The sequence below is a fragment of the Kogia breviceps genome, chromosome 4 (genome assembly GCF_026419965.1).
Source record: "Kogia breviceps isolate mKogBre1 chromosome 4, mKogBre1 haplotype 1, whole genome shotgun sequence".
Classification (NCBI taxonomy): Eukaryota; Metazoa; Chordata; class Mammalia; order Artiodactyla; family Physeteridae; genus Kogia; species Kogia breviceps.
The window spans coordinates 62,871,789-62,898,530 of NC_081313.1; the positions used below are offsets into that span (position 1 = coordinate 62,871,789).

The window sequence follows — 26,742 nt, forward strand, 5'->3', positions numbered from 1 at the left end:
CAAGATTTCTTGTGTAATGTTCCGTTTTGGAAAGGACCAAATTTTATGGAACCTCTTGGCACCCTAGGAGGAACAATTTGGGGACAGTTATCTTGCAGATTTATCAGAGGCTCTATCTTTAAAATTTTCAATATTCCACCTTATTTAGAAACAGAACAAATGTATATGCCCACATCTCCTATCAGTTTTTTTCCAACTTTACTGAGATATGAGTAACAAATAAAAATTGTATATATTTAAGGTATACATGGTGTTTTGATATATGTATATGTTGTGAAATGATTACCATAATCAAGATAATTAAGGTGATATTCATCACCTCACAGTTATATTTTTTTGTGATGAGAACACTTGAAATCTCTCTTAGCAAATTTCAAGTGTACAATACATTATTATTAACTTAACGTATTCACTGTAATTGTACATTATGTCTCCAGAAGTTATTCATCTTATAACTGAAAATTTGTACCCTTTGAGCAGTATTTCCCCATTTTCTTCATCCTACTCCTCAGCCTCTAATAATTGCCATTCCACTCTCTGCTACTGTGAATTTGACTTTTTTAGAGTCCACATGTAAGTGAGGTCATGCAGTATTTGTCTTTCTGTGTCTAGCTCATTTCATTTAGCATAATGTCTTCCAGGTTGATCCATGTTGCGAATGGCAGAATTTCCTTCCTTTTTAAGGCCAAATAATATTCCATTGTGTATGTATACACACACACACACACACACACACACACACACACACACATTTTCTTTATCCATTCATCCATCAGTGGACACTTAGGTTTTCTCCATATATTGGCTACCGTGAATAATGCTGCAATGAACATGGGAGTGCAGATTCCTTGTTGAGATAGAGACTTTTTTCCTTTGGATGTATACCCAGAAGTGGGATAGCTAGAACATATGGTAGTTCTATTTTTAACTTTTTGAGGAATCTCCTTGCTGTTTTCCAATATGGTTGTACTTCCTATGAATACTGTATAAGGGTTCCCTTTTCTCCACATCCTCGCCAACACTTATCTTTTGACTTTTTGGTAATAGCCATCTTAACAAGTGTGAGGCGATATCTCATTGTGTTTTTTTTTTTTTTAAATAAACTAATTAATTTTTAAATTTTTGGCTGTGTTGGGTCTTCGTTTCTGTGCGAGGGCTTTCTCTAGTTGCGGCAAGCAGGGGCTGCTCTTCATCGCCGTGCGCGGGCCTCTCACTATCGCGGCCTCTCTTGTTGTGGAGCACAGGCTCCAGACGCGCAGACTCAGTAGTTGTGGCTCACGGGCCTAGTTGCTCCGTGACATGTGGGATCTTCCGAGACCAGGGCTTGAACCCGTGTCCCCTGTGTTGGCAGGCAGATTCTCAACCACTGCGCCACCAGGGAAGCCCCTCGTTGTGGTTTTGATTTGCATTTTCCTGGGGCTAAGTAATACTGAACATCTTTTCATGTACCTGTTGGCCATTTGTATGTCTTCTTTGGAAAAATGTCTCTTTAGGTCCTTTGTCCATTTTTAAATTGGTTCATGTGTATTTTTACTACTGAGTTGTATGAGTTTCTTATATATTTTGGATATTAACCCCTTCTCAGATATATGGTTTGCAAATATTTTCTCCTATTCTTTTTTTTTTTTTTTTTTTTTTTTTGTGGTACGTGGGCCTCTCACTGTTGTGGCCTCTCCCCATTGCAGAGCACAGGCTCTGGACGCATAGGCTCAGCGGCCATGGCTCATGGGCCTAGCCTGCTCCGCAGCATGTGGGATCTTCCTGGACCAGGGCATGAACCCGCGTCTCCTGCATCGGCAGGCGGACTCTCAACCACTGTGCCATCAGGGAAGCCCTCCCATTCTTTATGCTGCTTTTTCATTTTGTTGATTTTTTTTTTTGCTGTACAGAAACTTATTTGACATAGCTCCGCTTGTTGATTTTTGCTTTTGTTGCCTGTGCTTTTTGGTGTCACATCTGAAAAATCATTGTCAAGGCCAAGGTCATGGAGCTTTCCCCTTATGTTTTCTTATATGAGTTTTACAGTTTCAGGTCTTACACTTAAATCTTTAATCCATTTTGAGTTGATTTTTGTGTATGGTGTAAGGTAAGGGCCCATTTTCATTCTTTTGAATGTGGATATCCAGGTTTCCCAACACTATTGAAGACTATGCTTTTTTTATTGTATAGTCTTGACACCTTTAGTTAACCATATGTGCATGGGTTTTTTCCTGGGCTCTCTATTATGTTCATTGGTCTGTGTGTCCGTTTTTATGCCAGTACTATACTGTTTTGATTACTATAGCTTTGTAATAGAATTTGAAATCAGAAAGTGTCATGCGTCCAGCTTTATTCTTCTTGCTTAAGACTGCTGTAGCTACTCTGGGTCATTGGTGGTTCCATGTGAATTTTAGGATTGCTTTTTCTATTTCTGTGTGAAATGCCACTGGAATTTTGGTAGGCATTACATTGAATCTGTAGATAGCTTTGGGTACTATGGACATTTTAACAATTTTGATTCTTTGGATCCATGAATGGGATATCTTTCCATTTATTTGTAGTCTTTAATTTCTCTCACCAGTGTTTTATAGTTTTCAGTATACAGATCTTTTACCCCCTTGGTTAAATTTATTCTTGGGGCTCTATCTATAATGTATGTGTCTGTCAGAAAAGTTTTAAAGCCACTGAGATGTAAATTCATGTAGAAAATCTAGACCAGGACTCAGCACAAGAGATCCTCAAATGAAAAAGTGTTTTGTTTGGTTTTTTTCATCCTCTTTTTATTAGGCAATTCTTTCTTGGCTAAGTTCAGATAATAGTATGTGCCTAAAAGCAGTCAGTGTTCAGGGGAAAAAAATCAGTGATTCAAACTGCCTAATCAGTGTACCAGTTGATAAATTAATCAAGAGATTAATTTACCTTGATTAAGATAAGCCAATGAAGGCTTATCTTAATTGGCTTATTATCTTGTAAGCCAGTGAAGGCTCTACATTGTGGCCACACACACACACAAAAATAGTAATTTAACACATTAATAAAGAGTGGGTTGTTTTCAGCATGACATTTTCCTGTTTCTATTTTATTTAATTTGAAGAGAAAGGGAATTCAGTATCAAGAATGAATTTAAACTTTTCATAACTAGCTTTATTTTACTCAGTAATTGGTACTAGCTTTTTCTACAGTTACATGTGTAACGAAAATTGTGGCAATGAGCCTGAGGAATTGCTAGTTTTTGTTGAAGTGTTTGTGAACTATTTTCTTTACTATTTACCATTTTCTTTACCATATTTAATTTTATTTCTCCTGTCTTGAAAGCTCATTGCTAATTTGTGTTTGTTGTTTGTAGATAGCACTTATATTTAGCCCAAACCCTGTTACCAATTTTCATGTATTTATAGTAAGTGATCAGGTCTTGATACTCCCAGCTGAAAGGTGTTTTCACTTTCTTTTACGTGGAGACCCAGCTAACAGGGACAAATGGAGAATCTGCTGAGAATACCATGCAAAAGTTATACCTTAAGCTTTATTTACTGACACATTTAAAAACTTTTCTGAATCTAAATCCATACTTAACTTGTCTTTAATGGCTTGTGTTGATCGTAGACAATGATAACTTTATTGGTAATTTGATTTGAGCCTGAGTTTGAGGACAGGTTATATTTTTTAGGAAAAAGGAACATTGATATTTGGAACAAATATTAATTTTAATATTTTAAACTATGTAAATCTTATTTTTTATACAATTTTGAGAAGATATAATTTTTACATACGGTGAGAAATAGATATCTTCTACAATTAATTTTAAATTAAAGTAATAGATCTTGGCAGGCAGACTAAACTGGTAGTATTGTAGAGATTTAAACAACTTTAAGAATAATGTAGGGGCTTCCCTGGTGGCGCAGTGGTTGAGAATCCGCCTGCCGATGCAGGAGACACGGGTTCGTGCCCTGGTCCGGGAAGATCCCACATGCCGCGGAGCAACTGAGCCCGTGAGCCATGGCCGCTGAGCCTGTGCGTCCGGAGCCTGTGCTCCGCAACGGGAGAGGCCACAACAGTGAGAGGCCCGCATACCGCAAAAAAAAAAAAAAAAAGAATAATGTATTTTACAGATACTTTGTTGCAATAGTTTTTTTTTTTAAACTAATGATTAGGAAAATTTTACTTTCGAATGAAACAAAAACAAAGTCTTGAAATGCCGTTATGCATAGTCAGCTTATTTCATATATGATCTAAATATTTGATGCTTGATATTCAGCCAAGGAGATTTCATATCATACATTTCTCTATTTTTCCAGAATTATAAGACCATTGAGCCATCTTCTGAAATATTTCTCTAAATTTAAGCAAGAGAAGTCTTGTTTCAGCATATCTGTGCATTTCTTTTGAGTTTTTGTCTTATTTGGACTCGATATGTCTGGTGTAAGATAATCAGTAAGGCGGCTAGATAGGGAGGAAAATTCATTTGTATAACAATCTGCTAGGTCCCCATTATAGTAGTACTTGAGAGGGAAGAAATGTTCTACAAACGTAGAATGTAGAAAAAAGAAGAGGAGCAAATATATGGAATTTCATATTTTCTACCTAATCATAAATTTTTTCATATGTTAGTGTTTCTACATGAACATGATCATTCAGATGAAAACATTTTTTTAATATAATAACATTTCATTTGGGCATTGTTGTAAAGAAATTTCTTTCTTGCTTTCTTTTTTTTTTTTCCACACTATGTGGCTTGTAAAATCTTACTTCCCGGACCAGGGATTGAACCTGGGCAACCGCAGTGAAAACGCCACGTCTTAATCACTGCACTGCCAGGGAATTCCCAAGAAATTTATTTCTTTTTGTTATTCAACAAATGTTGAGTACCTACTCTGACTTGTAGCAGTTTTGATCTGCCCAACTGATTCTCTAGATCATGGGGTTGGCAAAACTTTTTCTATAAAGGGCCAGTTAGTAAATATTTTAGACATGTGAGCTACATGGGCCCCCTGTCACATTTTCTTTTCTTTTCTTTCTTCTTTAAGCAATGCTTTAAAAATGTAAGGATCATTTTTAGTTTGCTGGCCCTAGAGAACAGGCCAGAGGCAGTATTTGGCCTACAGGGCCAAATACGAAGTGGATTAATACTAATAAATACTAATACCCTGCTCTGAGTGGATAAAACTTAATTATTCAAGCGCCATTTAAAATTTTATATTAACCACTTTAACTGGAAGCCTTTTTCAAGTCTTTTTGTAAAGATGGATGCCTTTTTTAAAAAGCTTTTTTTTAAAAAAGGTTTTTATTATGGAAAGTATCAAACATATACAGAAATAGAATATAGTATTATAAATCCTCATAACACTAAGCTTTAACAACTACTGACATTTGACCAATCTTATTTTGTCTATATCTCCCTCCCTTATTAGTTTGAAGCAAATTCCAGGTATTATCATTTCATTCATAAATATTTCAGTATTCTGTTTTTTTGTTTTTTTTTGTTTTTTGTCCTTTTCCCAGGGCTATACTGTTTTGATTACTGTAGCTGTATGGATAAGTCTAGAAGTTAGGTATGGTAAATCCTTCAACTTTTTTCTTCTATCTCTCCATTTATTTAGGTGTTTAATTTCTCTCATCAGTATTTATAATTTTCAGTGTACAGGTTTTATATATCTTTTGTTTAATATATTTCCAAGTATTTCATATTTTTAACTGCTTTTGATAATTTAAAAAATGTAAATTCCCAATTTTTTGCTGGTATGTATACTTTATAGTCAGTTATCTTTTTAGGAAGTTAAAACAGAAAAAGCCTTGGTTCTACATATTATATGAAAATGTTCATTAGTTTTGTGGGCATATCTTTCTGGTATGCTTCGTTATCTGTAGGAATGTTACTCTTCTCATTTTTCTTATAAAAACTTTGTAAATTGACTAGAATCCTTTTTAGACATTATTTCTTCAAATATTTTTTTTTCTGTCCTCCCATTCTCACCTCTCTGAGATTCCAGTTCTTTTCTGTTATTTGTGTTTAAGTGAGGTGACTTTTCCTATACTACTTTTAGATGAGGAGAGTTGGATAAGCTAGGTTTGTGGCTGTAGGAATCCTCTTCTGTTGCTATATAGTATTCAAAAATATACTTTCTGAGACCTTTTCTCTTCTCCTTCCCTGCTTTTATCTAGATTGGGTTTTTCACTTTCTACAATATTAAACGTTTTTGGTTAGATAATCTTTGCTGCGGGGAATTGTCCTGTGCATTGTAGGATGTTTAGTGGCATCCTGGCCTCTACCTGCTAGTTGCCAGTGACCATGCTGTCGTACCCATTCCCCCAAATATGATAACCAAAACTGTTTCCAGACATTGTCAGATGTCCTCTGGAAGTCAGAATCATTCTAGTTTTAGACTTTCTTTCCTTTACACCTAATGGCTCTGTACTACTTAGTTTAGATTTCTCTTACTGACAATTTCTCCTTGGTGTGTTGCTGTGTTTTAGAAGGGAGTTTCACTTAGTTTTGATATTTCTGATCTTTTTGTGATCCTCTTGCATTTACTCGTGAGTTGTAGCCTGTGAAGCTCCCTCCCAGTTTTGGTTGCTATTCCACACCAAGTTGGACCTGCCAATTTAAGGAAGGGGGTGGGAAGTAGTACCTCTAGGCAGTTTGATTTCTGGATGTTCTGGCTTTGGGGCTGTCCCAGGTCCCTTTCGTCTTCTTTCTGTTATGTTCTGATACCATGTGGGTCTTGCTGCTATTGGTGTTGGATTCTAACTGCCAGTATTTTAGGGTTCATGAGTAATTTATAGTCAATTGTGCTGTATTCGTTGGCCATTTTTATTTTGTTCTGGTTTGGTTTGATCTGTTTGTTTTATTTTCCTAGTTGCTTTGTCTCTTTGAGGGGGGGGAATGGTTACTCAGAAATATCAAATAATTATGTCTCTTTCACTGCCAAGTTGCCCAGACTGCCTCTGCCATCTTAAAATGAGTATTCTAAACATGATAAAAGAAACTGTTTTAAATGATGGGTGAGACTTGTGTCTGGTCATGGACTTGGGGAATGGCCTAGAGAGGGAGAGGTTGAAAATGCAAAAGACAGACAAAAAAACTGATGGAATATTTGTGCCCTAGAGGCTACCAGAAGGGATGGATACAGAAGTATTGATAGAGGGATTAACTTTGAACCGAGGAAGAGGACAGTTTGACAGGAGAGGTAAGGAGATGAGATTTCATACAGATAGTAGTTTGCAAGTTTGTAGTTAGGAAGCTGAGGAATGTCACATTTGGTATCCTCGATTTTCTTAGTAAACTTTAATGTGAAGTTATCTGCTAAATAAAGTGAGATATAAGTATAGGGAACTTGAGGAAAGGTGTAAACATTTTAGAATGCAGATGATGAAGAATGGAAGCAATATCTAACCAGAGACATGGAAGTAATTGCTGAGAGATGCTAAGGGTCAATCTTAGGTTTGTTCTTAAACTATAAATTTGAAAGATACCAATTTTGTGATTTTTTTTTAAGTTAGCAACTCAGATATAAAAGCAGAGAAGGTAGTTGTTTGTAGTGAACCTAAAATTAGGATTTTGTTAGAGCATGACAAGGGTATAATGTTGTTAAGGCATGATAAAAAAAGAGTGGTTCAAGGGATGCGTTGTGGGGTATAGACTGCGTAGAGAAGGAAATCATGCTATTTCAGGAGCTGTTGGGTTGGGAGAAAAGGAAGGATTCAAGAGAATCCAGGTCTGTGTAGTTCTAGAGAAGGTATGAGGGGGGTAAGAAAGTGAAAATTCGACAGGAGATTGAAGCCAAGATAGTATATTGGAATTTAAAATTTCAGAGCTAAAGTTCTGTTTTATTGTAAAGACAATGTTATGGCTCTGGGAGTTGTAACACTGATTAAAAAAATACTGGAGTGAAAAAGTTCAGAAACTCTGTGAATATGTTATGATACTTAGCCCATTTTAGGTAAGGGTGTCACCTATGGTGATGGCAAGAGATCAGTTGGAGGGGAAAGTGTGAACCAGATAGGTAGATAAACAGGGAGATCTGTCCTTAGATGGCCACAAGAAGGCAGGGTTCAGGGTGGTGTTGTAAGAATGGGGAAGAGGATGGTTTGCATGAACATAGACAACCAGGGACTTTTCTTCTAAAGTCTGTTGTATTTGGTATTTGTGGTATGAATACCAGGGGTTGGGTAAACTTCTTTAAAAGGCCAGAGAGTAAATATTTTAGACTTTTGCCACTCACGTATGGTTTCTGTTGCATATTTTTGTTTGTTTTTATAACCCTTTAAAAATGTAAAAAACATTCTTAGCTCATGTCCCATACAAAAACAGGCAGTAACTGAAGGTTGTAGTTTGATGACCCGTGAATTACACTCATTATGAATTCTCTGTGACTTGTCAGTGATACTTTACTATGTAAAAGTTGGTAATTATTTCAATTACTAAGTAATTATTGTTACTTGAATAAAGGTAGTTTTGTATTGGAAAGTGTTAAGGGGAGAATATATATTTAAAAAATACTGTCAGTAATTTTATACTTCTCAATATGGTAATAACTTTAACATTTCTGAACAAAATTTTTACTTCTTTTTTTGGTGGTGCATCCAAGTTGAGTCAGCAGATACTGGAGTTATTTGAAGCATGTCAGCAGCAAGTAAGTGATTTAAAGAAGAAAGAACTCTGTCGAACAGAGCTGCAGAGAGAAATTCAGCTGATATTTCCACGTATGTTTCCTTGTTTTGCATGCCCTTTAAGTACATGCATCCCAATTTTAAATCTTAAATAATACCTTATAATTCTCTTCTGTTTCTCTAGAAAGCAGACTTTTTTTAGTTGGGTCCTCTTTAAATGGATTTGGTACTCGGAGCAGTGATGGTGATTTATGTCTGGTTGTTAAAGAGGAACCAGTAAGTAATGAAACATTTATTCCAAGTGTGTTTCTCATGTTAAGTCATTTAAGAAATTTCATCTAAGAGTCATTGAGGGAAAAAACCTGTTTTGTTTAATTGCTTCTTTGAATTCTCTGTTTATAAGAATTCAAGAAAAGCCAGGAAATGCTGCTGCTTCTTTTTTTTTCAGGCATGTAGCAATAAACATAACAAATTCTAGCATTAATTTATTTCTAAACTGTTAAAGTGAGGTGGTTGCACTATGTGTTTTTAAAGAGCTCTGCCTCTATTTTGAAATGTTATTAGGTTGGGTATGTTACCAGGATGCAGCAAAGAGGAAGAGCTTGTCTTTATCTTGATATATTTCCTTCCATTTCTATTCTCAGTGATTCTATTTTTAATCTTTATTATTTTCCCCTTGAAAGTACTATGGGATTTGGAGTACTTATTTTGGGAATTCAGAAAGAGAGATTTCACTGAAATTGAAAGTAAGACTACTGTGATTTATCGTAATTGCTCTGATATTTTGACTTTGTTTCTTCTTATTTAGCAACCAAATTTTGCTATTTAATATTATGTTTATTTGAATTCCCTGTTAACTGATACTCTTGTGTATCCTTAATTCCACAATAACTGTTGTTCATTAAGCTGACCTGAGCAGCCTCTTTAATATGCTGAATGAAGTCTCTTCTTTTTTTTTAAAATAAATTTATTTATTTATTTTTGGCTGCATTGGGTCTTTTTTTTTTTTTTAATTTCTTTATGGCTGTGTTGGATCTTCTTTTCTGTGTGAGGGCTTTCTCTAGTTGTGGCAAGCGGGGCCACTATTCATTGCGGTGCGCAGGCCTCTCACTATTGCGGCTTCTCTTGTTGCGGAGCACAGGCTCCAGATGTGCAGGCTCAGTAATTGTGGCTCACGGGCCCAGTTGCTCCATGGCATGTGGGATCTTCCCAGACCAGGACTCGAACCTGTGTCCCCTGCATTGACAGGCAGATTCTCAACTACTGCGCCACCAGGGAAGCCCCCTGCATTGGGTCTTTGTTGCTGTGAACAGCGGCTACTCTTCGTTGTGGTGCGCGGGCTTTTCATTGTGGTGGCTTCTTTTGTCATGCAGCACAGGCTCTAGGCGCGCGGGCTTCAATAGTTGTGGCACATGGGCTCAGTAGTTGTGGCTCGTGGGCTTTAGAGCTCAGGCTCAGTAGTTGTGGCACATGGGCTTAGTTGCTCTGCGGCATGTGGGATCTTCCCAGACCGGGGCACGAACCCGTGTCCCCTACATCGGCAGGCGGATTCTCAACCACTGCGCCACAAGGGAAGCCCTCATTGTAATTTTAATATGCCTTATATTGCACCTCTTAAAAAATACAAAAACCTCTGTTGAATGGTAATATATATTTTTACTATTCCTGTTAGTCCACTAACAAAATTGACTTCTAGTTACTGCAAATCAGAAAGAGATTTGTTCCAGGAAAGAAACTCTTGATATTTTTCTAGGCTTTGAAATCATATAAAGGAAAACTGAAAAAGAAAAGAGAAAAACCCCTCAGAAATAATAAACAAAGGGGAGAATACTAGAGTTTTAATTAAAACTTTCTCCCATGCAATTAGGTTATACTTAGGTACATCACACTAATCCTCTAGTCTTATTCACATGTCTGAATCATGTTGTTACAACCTATACTGAAACACCATAGATTTGAATCTTATATTTAAGCAACTCACAATCTAGATAGGGAAATAAAATGTTACAGAAAGTTAAAATTCTGTTTATTTTTCTTGGAGAAGATTGTTTTTTTACATTTATATACTAAAGTGAAAAAATGACATATGGCTGTTTCAGTATTTCTTTTAAAATTGTGCTTTTAAGTTTAAAATCAGAAATTGATTTAGAGATATTGATGTAAAAGATAGCATAAAGGTTGACTTTTAAATAATGTAATTTACTGTATATTGAAAAACAACTCCAATGAAAAGTATACGTTATGTTTTCTTTTTGTTGAGATACATTAAGAAAATAAAACACTAAGTTTAGAAAGATAATGAAAAAACACTTATTTTTAACTTTTCAGTGTTTTTTTCAGGTAAATCAGAAGACTGAAGCATGGCATATCCTCACCTTAGTCCATAAACACTTCTGTACTAGACTTTGTAAGTCTGACATGTTTCACGTTCATATGTCATTTGGCAACTATTTATTTAAAATGTCTCTCCCTATATTTATTTTCTGGTGAGGATAGTTTATTTTCTGGTTAGGTTAGGTATAATGTAGATCCTTTTTCCCAAATAAATTCCTTTTAACTTTTGATAAAAAGAAGAGTAAACCATTCAACACAGAAATTTATAATTCATCAAATCTTTATTGAGTTTACTTGTAAGCTGTCCCACTGAAGGTAGTGGGGAATTCAAAGATATGTAAGCTTCAGTTCTTTCTCAAAAGGTTGTAGACCATTTGGGAAGCTAAAGCATGAATGTAAATAGCTGTAATGCAGAGTATCTGACAAGCCAAAAGAAGTATACAGGTGAAGTCTTATAGGTATTCATGTGAGGAAGAGAGAATTCCATCTGTTTTGCAATGACATATATCTTTACTTGTTTTAAAAACATGATCACTGAACATGAAGCCCAGATATATTACTCCAATGGAAAGCAAAATTATCGACTTAGGCCATTTTATTGTAAGATTTTATACTTTTAATAAGCTGATGAAGCAGATTTTAATCCACATGTTAAGCCATCTCAAAAATTTATTTAAACTTACACAAAATATTGTGGACATTTGAAGTCACACTAACTGTGATGTTGGAAAGATAGTTTGTCTGTTTATTTAACAAATATTCCTTATGTGTCGGGCTCTGAGCTGGAAAATACTAAGTCACTTAACGAGTTATTGCCCTTGAATAACATATCAGTTGTAGGAAAGAAACAAATCAAGAGATTTATTTCAGTGGACTTGAATTTCACATCTGTAAAATAAAGGAGTAATTTGTACCATAAGTGAATTTTTAATAACTTTTATTAAAATCATAAAATATTAAAAGTGAAAGGGACCTAAGAGATCATATAATTCAAATGAAAGTTTTCTTTTTAATTAGTGTTTTTAATAATTAAGGAAACTGGTGATCAGTGGGCTTAGTAACTTGACTGAGGAGTATAGTTTGTTGGTGTCTGGACCTGTACTTGGAACTCAAAACTTTTAACTCTTAATCTTATTTTTCATTAAACCTCACTGAATTCCTGCACATAATTCTATTTCAAGTTTGATGTATTTTATGATTTTGGTGTTAGAAGCATTATAACAGAAAATTTTTAGTTTTAAAATATGTTATGTTTTTCTTTAGTTAAAACATTAGGAAATTGCTCATTTGGGAAAAGTTCGCAGTTTCTTTTTATACATTTCTGTGTTTTCCTAATTTTCTACAATGAACATGTATTTCAACTCACAAAAAACTTTTTTTAAGTTTGGTGGAATAAAAAAATATGTATATATGTGTTTTTCCTCTTAGAGATCATACTTATTTGAATGTATCACTGTCCCCTGTATCATGTTGCCAACATTTCCACATTTAAGATTCTTTGTAAATGTGATTTCTATGGCTGCCATAATATCTTGCCATGTGCTGTACCAGAATTTAGCTGTCCCCCTGCTGCTGGCCTAGATACTTCTCTTATAATGCTCTGACGAAATTCTTTATAGGTGTTATTAAATATTAGACCACATTTCTGAAAATAACGTATTAATATATAAAGTCCTCTACATGGTATTGGAAGTTCCAAACTTAGAAGAATTTGATAATGTCCTTTTGTCTTTGCTTTCTGTCTCAAAGACTATATTTTCTCAAATTGTTTTAGCTAAGTAAAATACTACTTTTAAAAAATGTGCATTGGAACACTATGAATTTGAGAAACATTTATAGATATCCGTATTATCTTTTATCCTTCAGCTGGTTACATTGAGAGACCTCAGCTGATTCGAGCAAAAGTGCCAATTGTGAAGTTCAGGGATAAAGTCAGGTCAGTAATTATTGAGTTCTTTTGTTTAAGTTGCTTTAGATAATTTTTAGGTATTCTTCTGAGGTAGATAATTAAGAAGTATATGCTATCACCTAATAGCCTATCTTCATTTAGAAATGATTTGGTTTTTGAAACGATTTTTTAAAACAGTCTGAGCAGTTCGTACTTAACTGTACTTAGTTATTCTGGTTGACATTTTGAGTATTTGGGACTATCCAGTTGAAAGAATATATACATATTTATATTTTAGAGTTTTAAATGATCCTCTTGCCTTTTGGAAATGTAATGTGCTCTTGAGAACATATCTTATGAAATTTGATGTATATTTATATCAAAAGGGGTTGTTACTAATATAATTATATCTGTCTACATATTCTACTAGTTTGGGTTCTGAATTTCTTATAGGCATTGGAATTAGAATCTTTTATATAATATCTATCTATTTACATTTTATAAAATATAAATATTTACATTTTATAAATTGTAAATAGGTATTTGACTGTCTTAGTGGTTAAAAAAGATTTATTTTCTAAATAATATATAGGATTGTGATAAATCAGGTTTTCTAGCCCAGTTTATAAAAGTAATACTGAAATTATATAAGTATATACACAGTTGATCATTATTCATGGATTCCATATTTATGAATTTGCATACTTGATAAAATTTATTTTGTAACCCCCCCAAATTAACATTTGCAGCACTTTTAGGATTATTCATAGACATGCACAGAGTGGGGAAAATTTTGAGTCACCTGATGTAGGTGTTCCCAACTGAGTTTAACAATGTGACACTCTGTTTTCTTGTTTCAGCTCTCATACTATAAACAAATGTCCTTTTCACAGTCTAGTTAGTGCTGTTTTTCACATTTTTGTGCTTTCATGCTTGATTTTGCTGCTTAAAGTGAGTCCGGAACATAGTGCTGAGGTACTGTCTAGGGTTCTTTTGCACAAAGCTGTGATGTGCCTTATGGAGGAAATATGTGTGTTCGATGTGCTTCATTCAAGCACGAGTAGAGTACAGTGCTCTTTGCAATGACTTCACTGTTATTGAATGAACAGTATATTAAATGAGGTGTCTTTAAGTTGAAACATACATAAAACAAAGTTACATATTGATCAGTTGAGGAAAATGTGACTAGAGGGACTTCCCTGGCAGTCCAGTGGTTAAGACTGTGTGCTTCCACTGCAGGGGGCACAGGTTTGATCCCTGGTCAGGGAAGTGAGATCCCACATGCCACATAGTGCAGCCACAAAAAAATAAAATAAAATATAGTGTTGCCAAAAAAATTCGTCCGGGTTTTTCCATACGATGTGATAGAAAAGCCTGAACAAACGTTTTGGCCAACCCAATAAATGTGACTGGAGGCATACTGATCCACTGATGAAAATGTGACTGGAGGCTCCTAGAAATCCAATCCTTTGTTTCCCCTAGGAGCAATGGTTCACTGTTCACTAATTCAGTGTTTGCAGCGACCATATAGAACATAACTACTGTGAATAATCAGAATTGACTGAATATATATATTTTAAACAAATCTTTAGATAAGTGCTGGCTCAAACTTTCCCCCTCATTCATCCAAACATCCATCTAATCTATAAATATTTACTGAATTTCTATCAAGTAACGGTGGAGTTTTCTTTTTTTTAACGGTGAAGGTTTTTTTTTAAAGCACGAAGATATAGAGAGATAAAACATAAAGTAAATGTAAGTAAAACTATTAGCTAATTATAATTGTTTTTAAAAATGTAGTTATATAAACAATTCTTTTTCTATTTAAGATTATTGTACAAGGTTTTTTCATTGTTAAGTATTCTATATAAGCACCATTTTATAATTCTTCTCTATACACACCATTAAGGAAAAAAACAACTGCACTTCTAACATCCAAAGATAACTGATGTTAATGTTTTGGTATAAGCCTTTCAGACCCTTTTCTATGTGTATGAGTGCATAAAAGCTTTTAAAATTAAAATTGAAATCATACTTCGTTACTTAACAGTATATCATGAATACTTGCTTTTATCATTGAATATCTTCTGGCTTCATTTTCAGTTGCTTTACAGTATTTCATTGTGTGAATTTATTGACTTTCACTTAACCATTCCCTGTTTAAATAAGCATTTTGTGCATAAAATTCTTTCCATATTAAGGGTTACTTCAGTATTTCCAGAAGTAGAATTTGAAGCAAGTACTGTGGATATTTTTAAAGCTCTGAATTCATATTTTTGGAAGTTTTTATTTGCATACTAGTTTCCATCTAAGTGTTCTTTCCTCTTTATTGAGTTATATAGAGGGAGTACAAACTGGTTTCATTGTTAGATTTGTACAAACATAAAGAATGTAACTTTACTGTTACCATAAGCTTCCCAAAGCCAAATATATCTGAAGTGTTAATTTCACTATCCATTTTTATTAATGTGCATGGATAATTGAAAGATTATAGGATTTCTTTTCCCATAACTAGAAAATCTGAAAAGGTAAATTTCAAATTTTACAGCTAAAAGCTATAGAAAGGACTTTTTTTTTTAATTGTAGGCACTTTTCACAGAAAGACTCGTTCAGAAGTTAGAAGTTGGACCTGATAGTATATGGTCCTGTTACTTATGCATTAGTTAGTCCTTGTTATTTTGAATTTATCCATTCTTTATGTATCCCATCATTATTGCCGTATTTTCTAAACTGTGAATTGCATATCTTTGATTTCAAAGAAATGTCGCTTCTGTTATGTGTTTGGCTGTTATAGTTCTTCCTAGATGTCAGTAGCCAAATTTATCATGATACTATAATTTAGCAACCCTTTTGGAGGGAATATAAAGTGTAGACAGAGCTTTTATTTTTTCACCTGTACTTTATTTGGCTTTTCATTCCTATTTTAAAGCAGATGATGCTGTTGTTCAAAATTGATTGAGAATATATAACTTTGTGGGATAACTTGCCCAAAACTGTATTTGGCCATATAATTTGTTTATCTGGAAAAGATTACAAAAGTAAAAGGTTTTTTTTTGTTGTTGTTAAGAATAATTGGAGCCTTACTGGTACATTATGGATCTTTCAACAGTAATCTTATTTTATATCTTTAATAGACCCCCGATCATACTAAAAGTATGTTTTCATTCTTATTTCTGTAGTGTCGCATTTTAAGGTCTGGGCCCATGCTATTTTGTATCATTGGATGGATGAATGGATATGAATTTAGTTATTACTTGGGAGTTAGTTTTATTTTGTATTTGAGCTGAAATTTTTTTCATTTTTTAAAATAGTTGTGTGGAGTTCGACTTGAATGTAAACAATATTGTTGGAATAAGAAACACATTCCTTCTCAGAACGTATGCATACCGTAAGTTTTGTGTTTATTTCCAAACAATTAATACCTTCTGTATTTATCCTTCATTCTTTATTCCTTCATAAAGATGTGTGTAGTAAATACTGATACCTCTTTGTGTTTATGTACAGTGTGTCTCATTTTCTTATATACATAATATGTTGCTACACTAAAATCACATACTACCAGAGTTATAGGTCAATAAAATGAATTTTAATAATTGGTCATTTTTAAAAGGTAACAAGTATGTTTTAGAAGTAAGACACATTTACGGTGAACAGTGTTTAATAAGAAGAGGCATTGCTCTTTCTTTTGGCATGGAGTTCGGAAATAATGTAAACTTTCAAAGAAACTGTAAAATCTTCTTACCATTTTTAAGTTTTAATTTTACTTTCAGTTGAAAATCGAGTTCGTCCGTTAGTACTGGTGATTAAGAAGTGGGCGAGTCACCATGAGATAAATGATGCCAGTCGTGGTACTTTAAGCAGCTATAGTCTTGTATTGATGGTTTTGCACTATTTACAAAGTAAGTATTGTGGAGTTTTTCCCAATTTTTAAAACGGAAATGCAGTTAAACTTCATTATGGTGTCTTCCCTGTTGACCTTATATTCAAATATCATTGCTTTAAAAAGTTTTTTCTAAGGCACATATAACCACATTTCCTATTTTGTTGCTTTGAACAAATGTTTTAGTAATGTTATCTCTGGAAAACATTATAAAGAAGTTTCACTGTGTTTTTATTTTTTGACAGTTTCCTATATTCGCTCTTGTATTCAAAGAACTTTCACCACTGTATTGTGGACCCATTATCTTGCTCAAGCACCATTCATCATGTTTTTTATTTTTCACTTGAGACAGGAATTAAATGATTTTCTTGTTGGTTTAAAGAAGCTTTTATTTCCTGTGAACTGGCATGGAGATTGGGTGAAAGACTTGATATTAATGTAAGACCATTTACCAGGAAGTTGTGGGTTAATATTGCACAGTTTAGAAAACAGTTGTTGTAATAGTTATGTATATACTCTTTGACTCAAAGATTCCATTTCTAGGAATTTATCCTAAGGTAAATAATCAGCGATGTATATATGAATTTATATAAGGCTGTTTTTCATGGTGTTTGTTGAAATAATGAAAGATTAGAAATAATCTAAGTTTTTCAGAGTAGGAGGAATGGTCAAATTAATTATATGATATATCCTAATATGAAATTTATACAAATACTAAAAATCATGTTTTAAAGATATTTATTGATATAAGAAAATATTTATGATATGATGTCATATACAATATAATACCAATTTTATTTAAAAGACAGTAGCTATATTTGAGTGTGTATATATTCATATGTATACAAATACTGAAAAGGTATGTGCCAAAAATTTATCAGGTGTTATTACTTATGGACAGAAGGATTTGTTTTCTTTATATATTACTGTATTTGTAGATATTTTATAATATATTACATAAGAGAGTATATTTTTATTTGAACAGTGGAATCAGGTGAATTTTTTTGAGGTAATGAGAGAGACTTAAAATAGTTTAAATGGACCAAAATTTTGTGAATCAGTAATCATCAGAAAGGTTAGATAATCTTCCTCTTTGTTGTTAAGGAATTTCAGACTAATTATAATACATGTATTTTTGTTGCTGAACAGTCTTAGATATATGCTAATTTGATGATTGATTTGCCCTTCCAAAAGGATTTGAAACATGATGTTGGCTGCTTTAGATACTTCTTTATATATCACTGATTATTTTTGTCCAATTTTATAGTTCAATCTGAAACATATATTACTTTTGATGCTTTTTTAGTCAACTCTGTCCAATCTTGTGGATTGCAGTTCACTTCTATTAAAAATTGAATAGATTAGAAGTATTTCTTGTAAAATACATATAAAATATATGAAGAAGAATAAGACTAACATTCATGTACTACCACCTAGTGTCTATTCATTTTTTAGTTTTAGTTGAGATTTAAACATTAGATTTGACTGAAGCATATAACATGCATGAACATTCATAATATGTGCCCTATCCCTCCATTCTTTTGGGTTACATTAGAAATTTTTTTTTTTTTTTTTTTTTTTCCGGTATGCGGGCCTCTCACTGTTGTGGCCTCTCCCGTTGCGGAGCACAGGCTCCGGACGCACAGGCTCAGCGGCCATGGCTCACGGGCTTAGTTGCTCCGTGGCATGTGGGATCTTCCCGGACCAGGGCACGAACCCGTGTCTCCTGCATTGGCAGGCGGATTCTCAACCACTGAGCCACCAGGGAAGCCCTAGAAATTTTAATTAGATTGCTTTTTTAGAAAAATGTACTTTAATCACAGATGCCCCTTGGTGGTTTTGTAAGCAAGTTAAAAATTCAAATGTTAATATTTTACCAGTATAATGAAATCATGTTAAAATTTGGTTTAGATTGTTAAACATTTTATTCTTGATAAAGTGGTCCTGTTTACTAAGATGGTTAGTAATTAATGGCACTCTCATCAACCATTTCTAGGTGTTTGTTAAAAGACATCAGCTAGGGCTTCCCTGGTGGCGCAGTGGTTGGGAGTCCGCCTGCCGATGCAGGAGACATGGGTTCGTGCCCTGGTCCGGGAGGATCCCACATGCCGCGGAGCGACTGAGCCCGTGAGCTGTGGCTGCTGAGCCTGTGCGTCCGGAGCCTGTGCTCCGCAACGGGAGAGGCCACAACAGTGAGAGGCCCGCATACCGCAAAAAAAAAAAAAAAAAAAAAAAAGACATCAGCTAACCAGACCTACTGTGTAGTTCTGTACTTTGGCAGATTTACCCTACTCCTCCACAGAAGAAATTACAGAGATTGAAATAAGTATTAATAATTGCTTTTCTTGTCATACAAGAGTCTGCAAGTTGTATTGAGCAGTTCCAGCTCTGCCACAGTGAACTAGTTTGTGTGATTTTGGCCAAGTTATTCTACCTCTCTGGCTTTAGTATTCATCTGTAACACTAATGGTTGGATTAGATGACCTATAAGTTTTGTTTAACTTTACATGCTTTAATATCTTTTCTGCCATGAACAGAGAAGGGAAACAGGTCCTTTCTATGTAGAAAGGTTGAAAAGATTAAAGCATTTCCTAGAATGAATTTCAACAGTTACAAACTACATATGCTTGAAAAAGTGACTGATGAAAGCGTGAAGGGAAAAACCCATTGAGAAGAGAGTTTAATAGCAATCTAAGATTATGAGTTAATAATAAAGGCAAAAGTGTCAGTTGGTTAGAAACAACAATATGAATGAATATTCATGGAATGTTTACCGTATTACCAGGTATAGAAATATCTCAGGCATTTAAAAATTGTTCTTGCATTTTAAAAATTAGTGGTTGTTTAGTGTTGTTGAAGGTCTGCTATTTTTTTTTTTAGTTTAACTTTGGATGAATTAGTATGTAACTTTTATGTGTATAAATTTGTGAAGGCCTAACCCAGAAAGCTCTCATCCAAATTACAGGCAAAGTAAAATCTTATAGATTAAATATATTCAGGGCATTAACTATTGATCATATCCTGCAATAATAAACTTTTGTCTTATTTTGCTTTTGAGAGAGAAAATTAAAAGATTGAAGTCCAAAATTTTGAAATCTAAATAGATGTTGTTACAGAGAGATTCTTTCAGAGTGTATGTTGGTTTGGAATAAAGTAAACATTTGAAAAACTACTAAATTTTGAGGTTACTATCAGGATAGCATTGATTAAATAATTGCCAGCGTACACTGACTGCTTCTCTAATGATGAGTGTTTTTAAATATTTAAGGTTGTAAGGCAGGGGATTTTTTAAATGATGACCTTGCCCCCAAAAGCTTCCAAATTGCTTAGTTCTAAAGGCTCTTTATCTACTGAAAGACCCTATACCAGTGGTTTGTGTTTTTCTCTCCTAGCATTCTAGTTATGAGATAACTAGATAACTAGAATGAAATAATATTTTTTTCTAATTTTCTACAGTCTTTTCTTCATCCTTTTTTAAGTTATAATTTTATTTTACTAGCAGTGTTCCATGGGAATAGAACTCAGGTTTTTAGATTTAAAAATTAAACTAATTTCTAATAAGAGTTTCCAATTTGACTTCTATATTATAATGAAAATTATTAAAAAGCCATTAAAAATGTTATACAAATATAGAGACTTTTAGAATTAAGTGACTGGGGCTTGAGTTTATTTGTAGGGTCTTCTAGAATTTTAGCATTTGAATGCCTTTGGGGAAAAAAATATGTATCCTTACTTCCTGAGAGTGATTCTGGTAAGTAATGAGTGAGTTTTTTCCCCTAATATTCTTAATCATCCACTGTGAACGTTCCATACTATCATAGACTTTTATTTTATTACAGTTTCCAGTTTTCAACTTGGGAATAAAGCATGATGAAGAGATATTTAAATAAAGCATCCAACTTTGTACTATGTGGTAGAAATTTATACATTTATAATCATAGTTGGAAACCATGTAAATTGGTCATAATGGTTGATTATGTGTTCATTAATGTATTCCAGGAGTCATTTAAAAATTTTTGGCTAAATAACAAATTAAAAGTGAAGTAATGATTCTTTGTTACTGAATTTATTTAATTACAGTTGACCTTTGAACAACACAGGTTTGAACTGTGCGAGTCTACTTGTATACAGATTTTTTTCAGTATATATGTATTGCAGTACTTACTGCATCATCTGCAGCTGGTTGAATCTGTAGATTTGAAACCTCAGATATGGAGGGCCAACTATAAAGTTATATGCAGATTTTGGACAGCACAGGGGTTGGTGCCCTTAACCCCTGTATTGTTCAAACGTCAACTGTATGTGTAATGTATTTCTAATTCTTAAATACATAGTTTATCATGAGATACTATATTTGGTCTTTAATCTTAAATCTTGAAAATGTATTATTTGTATCTTACCATATTCAAGATACTATATTTTACAGTTACTTCTTATATTGTGAATATTAAACACCTTGCCTTTCATGTTATTCCATCTACATTATAATGATGTGAGATTACAGTTAGCACATTTAATGAGGTTGGATTTGGGTAAAGCTGTTGAAAGGTGCAGAATGGCAGTTAAAAAATACAGTGACATATGATAATGATTCTTTTGTATGAAATTTTATTTATTATATAGCAGATTGGTACACATCTCCTGATTTACATTTCTAATCTTTGCTGAGGTTTTCTTTTTAAAAATATATTAATGAAGTTGAAGATCTTTTCAGTTTTTTTTCCCATTAGATCAATTTCCTAAAACTATCTCAATTTTGGTATTATTATTAGAAGAAATTAAATAATAAAGGGACAATTATGATAGAGCTGTTATTCTTATGATGTAGTGCCATTGGATTGTACTTAAAAATTTTTTTTATGATAGCTACATGCATCTTAACAATGTCTTTAATATCTGTAGCACAACAGTTGTCTTGCTTATTTTGTGTGTGTGTCTGATGTTGGACCAAATGATGTGTGTCCATTTATTGATGACCTATTATTCTAAAACCATGTAAGGAACATTGGTTTACATAGAAATATATGTAACTTATTAACAGACCCTGTCAACTTAGATATATTTTGAATTTAAATTTTTAGGGATCAGAATTTATTTCACAAGGTATATGAAAGCTGTTGAATTTTAGCATAAATCCATATAGTCTCATACCTGGGGTGTAGCTGACAAATTATTGCTTTGTAAAATGAATTACATGAATCACGGAAGCTTTAAACTTTTTCTTTTTATAGCCCTACCTGAACCCATCCTTCCATCCATCCAAAAAATTTACCCAGTAAGTGTTCCTTATAACTTATTACAATACATGTTATGACAAGTATATGTGGAACTATTATGTGCAGTATTAACGTGAATATAAAAGTATTAATTACCTTCTAAATATATGATAACATTTTCTATATAGACTGAGGCATTGGCCACTAGAATGCAAAAATGTTTCATATAATTTTTTTCATGCTACCAGTTTTTTCTTGCTACTTTTTTTCATGTTTAGAACATATCTTTAGTTAGTAACGCAGAAGTTTTATAGCCTAACATATGTATAATTTGAAATCAGGGAAAAAAATTAAGATGATGAACAATTGGGTAATCTTTTTATCTTTCATTTGATCTTACCAAGTAATATTCTAAGAGGTAACGTTAGTACACTATCCTTGTGTGTACACTATTAAGAATCCTGGTGAAGTTAATTGGAAACACTCAAGAAATGAAGTTTCCCTACTAGAAAAAGTTTAGTATGTACTCAGTTTGAGTTTAGAGAAACCTAGGTAATGTCCATATTCATAATCTATATGAGTATTTTTGTTTCTTTTCTAGTTTTTGTGTTCTTTTTTCCAGAATTTGCTGTTTCTTTGTTTATAGTCTTACCATTTCTGTTTTCTTCCATAGTCATTCTTGTTCCTGGCTTTTTTTGGAAATAATATGTAAGCAGCTTGTTTAGAATGTTTGACCAACCTTCTGAAACCACATAATTTTTTACCTGTTAGTTCATAAACTTAGAAGAAGAGATGTTTTCTAAACTTACTAAATAGTCATATTACAAAGGAAAACATAACATCCATCTTGAATGATCAGTTTTCAAAGAACTTATTTTATATGTATCAGACAAAATATAATAAATATATTGACATGGAACCTAAATTAAATGTAATTTAATCTTTGGTGATTGAGAACTGATGTTCTTGTTTTTGAACATCAGTTATTCTTGTAATGCACACATGTGAGGTACTGGATAATAAATGGTTCACTGTAAATAGTCTTGCTGTAGTGGGGGCCTCCCAGTTTGTGGTGTCATCTACAAGAAGAGACTGTTTAACACAAGAACCTTTTGGAATCTGGCTATCTTATCTTCCTCCTTTTAAAAACACATTTCTGCTGTGAAGAACTATTAAAATGAGTTTACAGTGTAGCTAGGTATAAGTATTTATGCTTTCTTAAGCATTATGATAAATGAAAGTATCAGAAAGTATAGAAATGAAAATAACATGAACTTTTGGGCCTATTCTTGAATGTTTTCCTCCCTCTGTAGTTTTTATTCTTTAGCTCATACTGAATGGTCAAAGATAATGACTGGGTGTTTACTATTTCATTGCATTGTCTCAACTTTATTTTTCTTTAAGACCTAGGTTTCACTGTAGAAAGAGCTGCATATATTTTTCAACATACAAAGGATCTAAGTTAAACTTACCCTTTAAAGAATCTATTATTATTGTGTATTGAAAAGATGCTTCTACAGAGATCTCACTTAAAACTATGTACTACTTGGAACTCTCTTTACTAATGTAAAATACTGATGAAATTTCAGTTTAATAGCACTATGCTGGGAGACAGAGGTATTACTTTTATAAGATAACTCCGATTCTTACTAGTGTATTCTAGTTTGAAGAACCTCATTTTTACTTCTGTGTTTCATTTTTCTAATCACCTGGCTTTCTCCCATGACAGAGTCCTGATTTCTGTTCACATGTACTACCTCTAAGCCTATATTCTCCACCCTGTTTTGCTAATCTTATTTCTACACCTGTAGCCAGGAAATAGATTTAATACCTGCCCAGCCCCAAGGCTTTAAAAAGTACTAATAGCAAGCCCTACTAGACTTAATAATGTCTTAATTTGCTTTCATGTGTGCTTACATTGTCATAAATATTTAAACCACATTATCTTTACTATAAGATTGATACTTACATGGATAAGGACTTAATACCCCCTCTTAGCAGGTTTTTTTGTTTTGTATGAAACCTGTAAACTGATCAGTGGAGTGCTTTTTTCAGTGGTCTATCTGATGGGACAAGCATATTAGCTTGTTTCTTATTACTAACAGTAACAGTCATTTAGTATCTATTTTATATCAGCACATATAAATTTTATATACAGTATCTTCAATCCTAAGCAAATAAACTTCTAAAGTACTCCCCTTGTTTCACAGTTGAATGTTAGAAAGATTACATGATTGATCCAGGCTGTTCAATCACAACTTATGGATGCAGCAACTGGTATTTTTTCCATTAGACTATGCTGCCTATGGAAAGGCAAAATTATAGTAGTAGTCACTAAGATACCATTTCATCTAATTTGCATTGCTTACTACATTTTATTTGTGTATATCTGATTGTTCCTATACAGATATATTTATATACCTTTAAGAAAAGCTGATATGACAAAATTTCAGCTTGATAAATAAGTTTGAGAATGATTTAAAACTTTACAGTAATAAAAAACTTTCAATTAAAAAATAGGTATGGTTCAATTCAGTTGTGTTATTAAATTATGAAAGGAAAGGATGAAAAGTTATAAACATCTTTATCTTTGAAAACTATATCATGATATGTAGTATTATCGATTATTACTACTTAACTATTGACTGAAAAAGCAACATAAATGATAGAGGACAGAGTATTTACTGTTGAGTTAAAGAAATGAAGTTGAGAAGGTTTAAATATATAAACTAAGATTAGGCGTATGAAGGGATCTTTATTTTAATGCAAGCATATTATGAGATTCACTTAGATTTATGCTAGGTAGATTTATCAAGACAACTTATATTTGTTTCCTTCCTAGTGGTATCTTCCTATTCTCAGAAGCCAAAGATAATTCCACAATAATGCATTGAAAGTTGCAGGAGGTAACCATATACTGTGTTGTAAATGTATAGTTAAAATAATCATGATGCCTTGCATCTAACTGAATAATTAATAAATAGATAATATTGCTACTATGCTTTCCATACATTGCATCATTTAATTCGTATAACAACCCTATGAATACTGTTACTTTCCTTATATTATGGATGAAGGAGCTTAACCTTTGGAAAGCTAGATAACTTGGTTAAGTTCACATAGCTGTAGAAGAACAAGGTTGCAAACCTAGATCTGACTCCAGAGCTCATGCTTTTAACCACTTCATAATAGTACTTCTACTTTGTGTTAAATACTACGTTCCTTTCAAAACTTTAAAGATCTCACTCATATCAGGTATAGTTTAAAGGCAATTTAATGATCAGTCTTTAATGTACATCACTAGATTAATGGTGATCTGCATATAATTAAGAAGTCTTGGGCTTCCCTGGTGGTGCAGTGGTTGAGAGTCCGCCTGCTGATGCAGGAGACGCGGGTTTGTGCCCCAGTCCGGGAAGATCCCACATGCCGCGGAGCGGCTGGGCCCGTGAGCCATGGCCGCTGAGCCTGCGCGTCCGGAGCCTATGCTCTGCAACGGGAGAGGCCACAACAGTGAGAGGCCCACGTACCACAAAAATTAAAAAAAAAAAAAAAAAAGAAGTCTTGGTAGAACTTCAATGTATCATTTAGTTCTTTCTCTGTATAGGTAGAACTCCACTTAAATGCTCCATATCAGTTATCTTTTTCTTTGAGATCTTCCTCAACATTTCTAGGCTTTAAAAATTCATATTGTTAGAAAATTGTGCAACTTAAATTTCTTTGCCTAGAAATGGAAAACAGTCATCTTTCATTTAAGCTATACATCGTTTTAAAGAACAGTTACCAAGTAAAAGTTCAGCCAGTCTAATTTAGTCCAGAAAGTGTTTAGTTGTCCAAATTTTCAAACTTTGAAGGTAAAGTAAGATATGATGACACAGCCTCAAGAGATCATGGAGTCTGGCAAAAGGTGTTTTTGCTAGGCAATTATATGGGCAAAACAGTGAGACTTTTCAAATGTTTTTCAAGAGATTACTTATTTAAATTTTTCTTAACTTGCATTGTGAAGAGAAATGGAAGATATGTGTCTTCAGCATTTAAATATCATTTGGAAAATGTTTTCAGGATTTAGTCATTACATATCTGGATATCAGAAGCACCAAATAAGATGTAACCTTAAAAAATAATAGAGATATTTTCCCTAAGTTAAAAAAATTAAACCAGTAAATATCAATAATCCAAAGGAAAAAATGCTTTAAGAAATAGGTGTTATATTGTATTGGTTAAATTGTTTTTCTCTGTATTTAGATTGTAATTTTAAAGGCTGCTTTTATTTCTTTGGCTTTTGGATTGCTGCTTACATGCCCTCATCCTATCTGAAGTAACATATATTGTTCTTCAATACATAAATACAATTGGGGAGCTCCTTTTAAAAAAATTCTTCAATGAAATTTTTCTTAAAGCAGAAAATCTTTCTGTAGTGTGAATGATTACCAAAAATGGGGATTACTTTAGGTTAAATAGAATTCCTATTTACTTGTAGCTTCTTTTAGTTGGATCCTATTTTTTGTTTGTTTGCTTGGATTTCTCCTTCAGTTCTCCCTCAATAGGTATGACATAGCCCTATTTATATATGACCTTGAAAAAGAACAGTGAAGCTAAGAGAACACTGGCCAAACTGTTGGTTCAGGGTCATTCAGCATTTTAATATAGTAGGTCTCACAACTCTATATAGTTTTAATCTCACAATTACTGATATGTTTCTTTAAATTATTGAACAAAATAAAAATTTTAAAGGGGGTTCAAACAGTGTTAACCTTCAGGTAAGAAAATGGCTTCTCTGTCTCAGCATCATTTCATATGTTGAATGCTTATTGTACTAGGTGCTAGAAATCAAAATAAGA

General features: G+C 33.4%; 1 protein-coding gene across 10 annotated transcripts in view; it reads left to right on the plus strand.

The window, feature by feature from the left end:
• Positions 1-26,742, plus strand: part of TENT2 (terminal nucleotidyltransferase 2) — a 59,837-nt gene that overhangs the window by 16,951 nt on the left and 16,144 nt on the right. For 3 of the 10 annotated variants that reach the window (XM_059060664.2, XM_067031203.1, XM_067031204.1), the window contains 7 exons: positions 8,565-8,679; positions 8,771-8,862; positions 10,915-10,993; positions 12,787-12,856; positions 16,120-16,196; positions 16,579-16,707; positions 21,920-21,963. In XM_059060664.2, coding sequence (XP_058916647.1) covers positions 8,565-8,679; positions 8,771-8,862; positions 10,915-10,993; positions 12,787-12,856; positions 16,120-16,196; positions 16,579-16,707; positions 21,920-21,963 — 606 coding nt within the window. The remainder of the gene's footprint in view (positions 1-8,564; positions 8,680-8,770; positions 8,863-10,914; positions 10,994-12,786; positions 12,857-16,119; positions 16,197-16,578; positions 16,708-21,919; positions 21,964-26,742) is intronic. The other 7 variants (XM_059060665.2, XM_067031205.1, XM_067031206.1 and 4 more) reach the window with 3 other exon arrangements.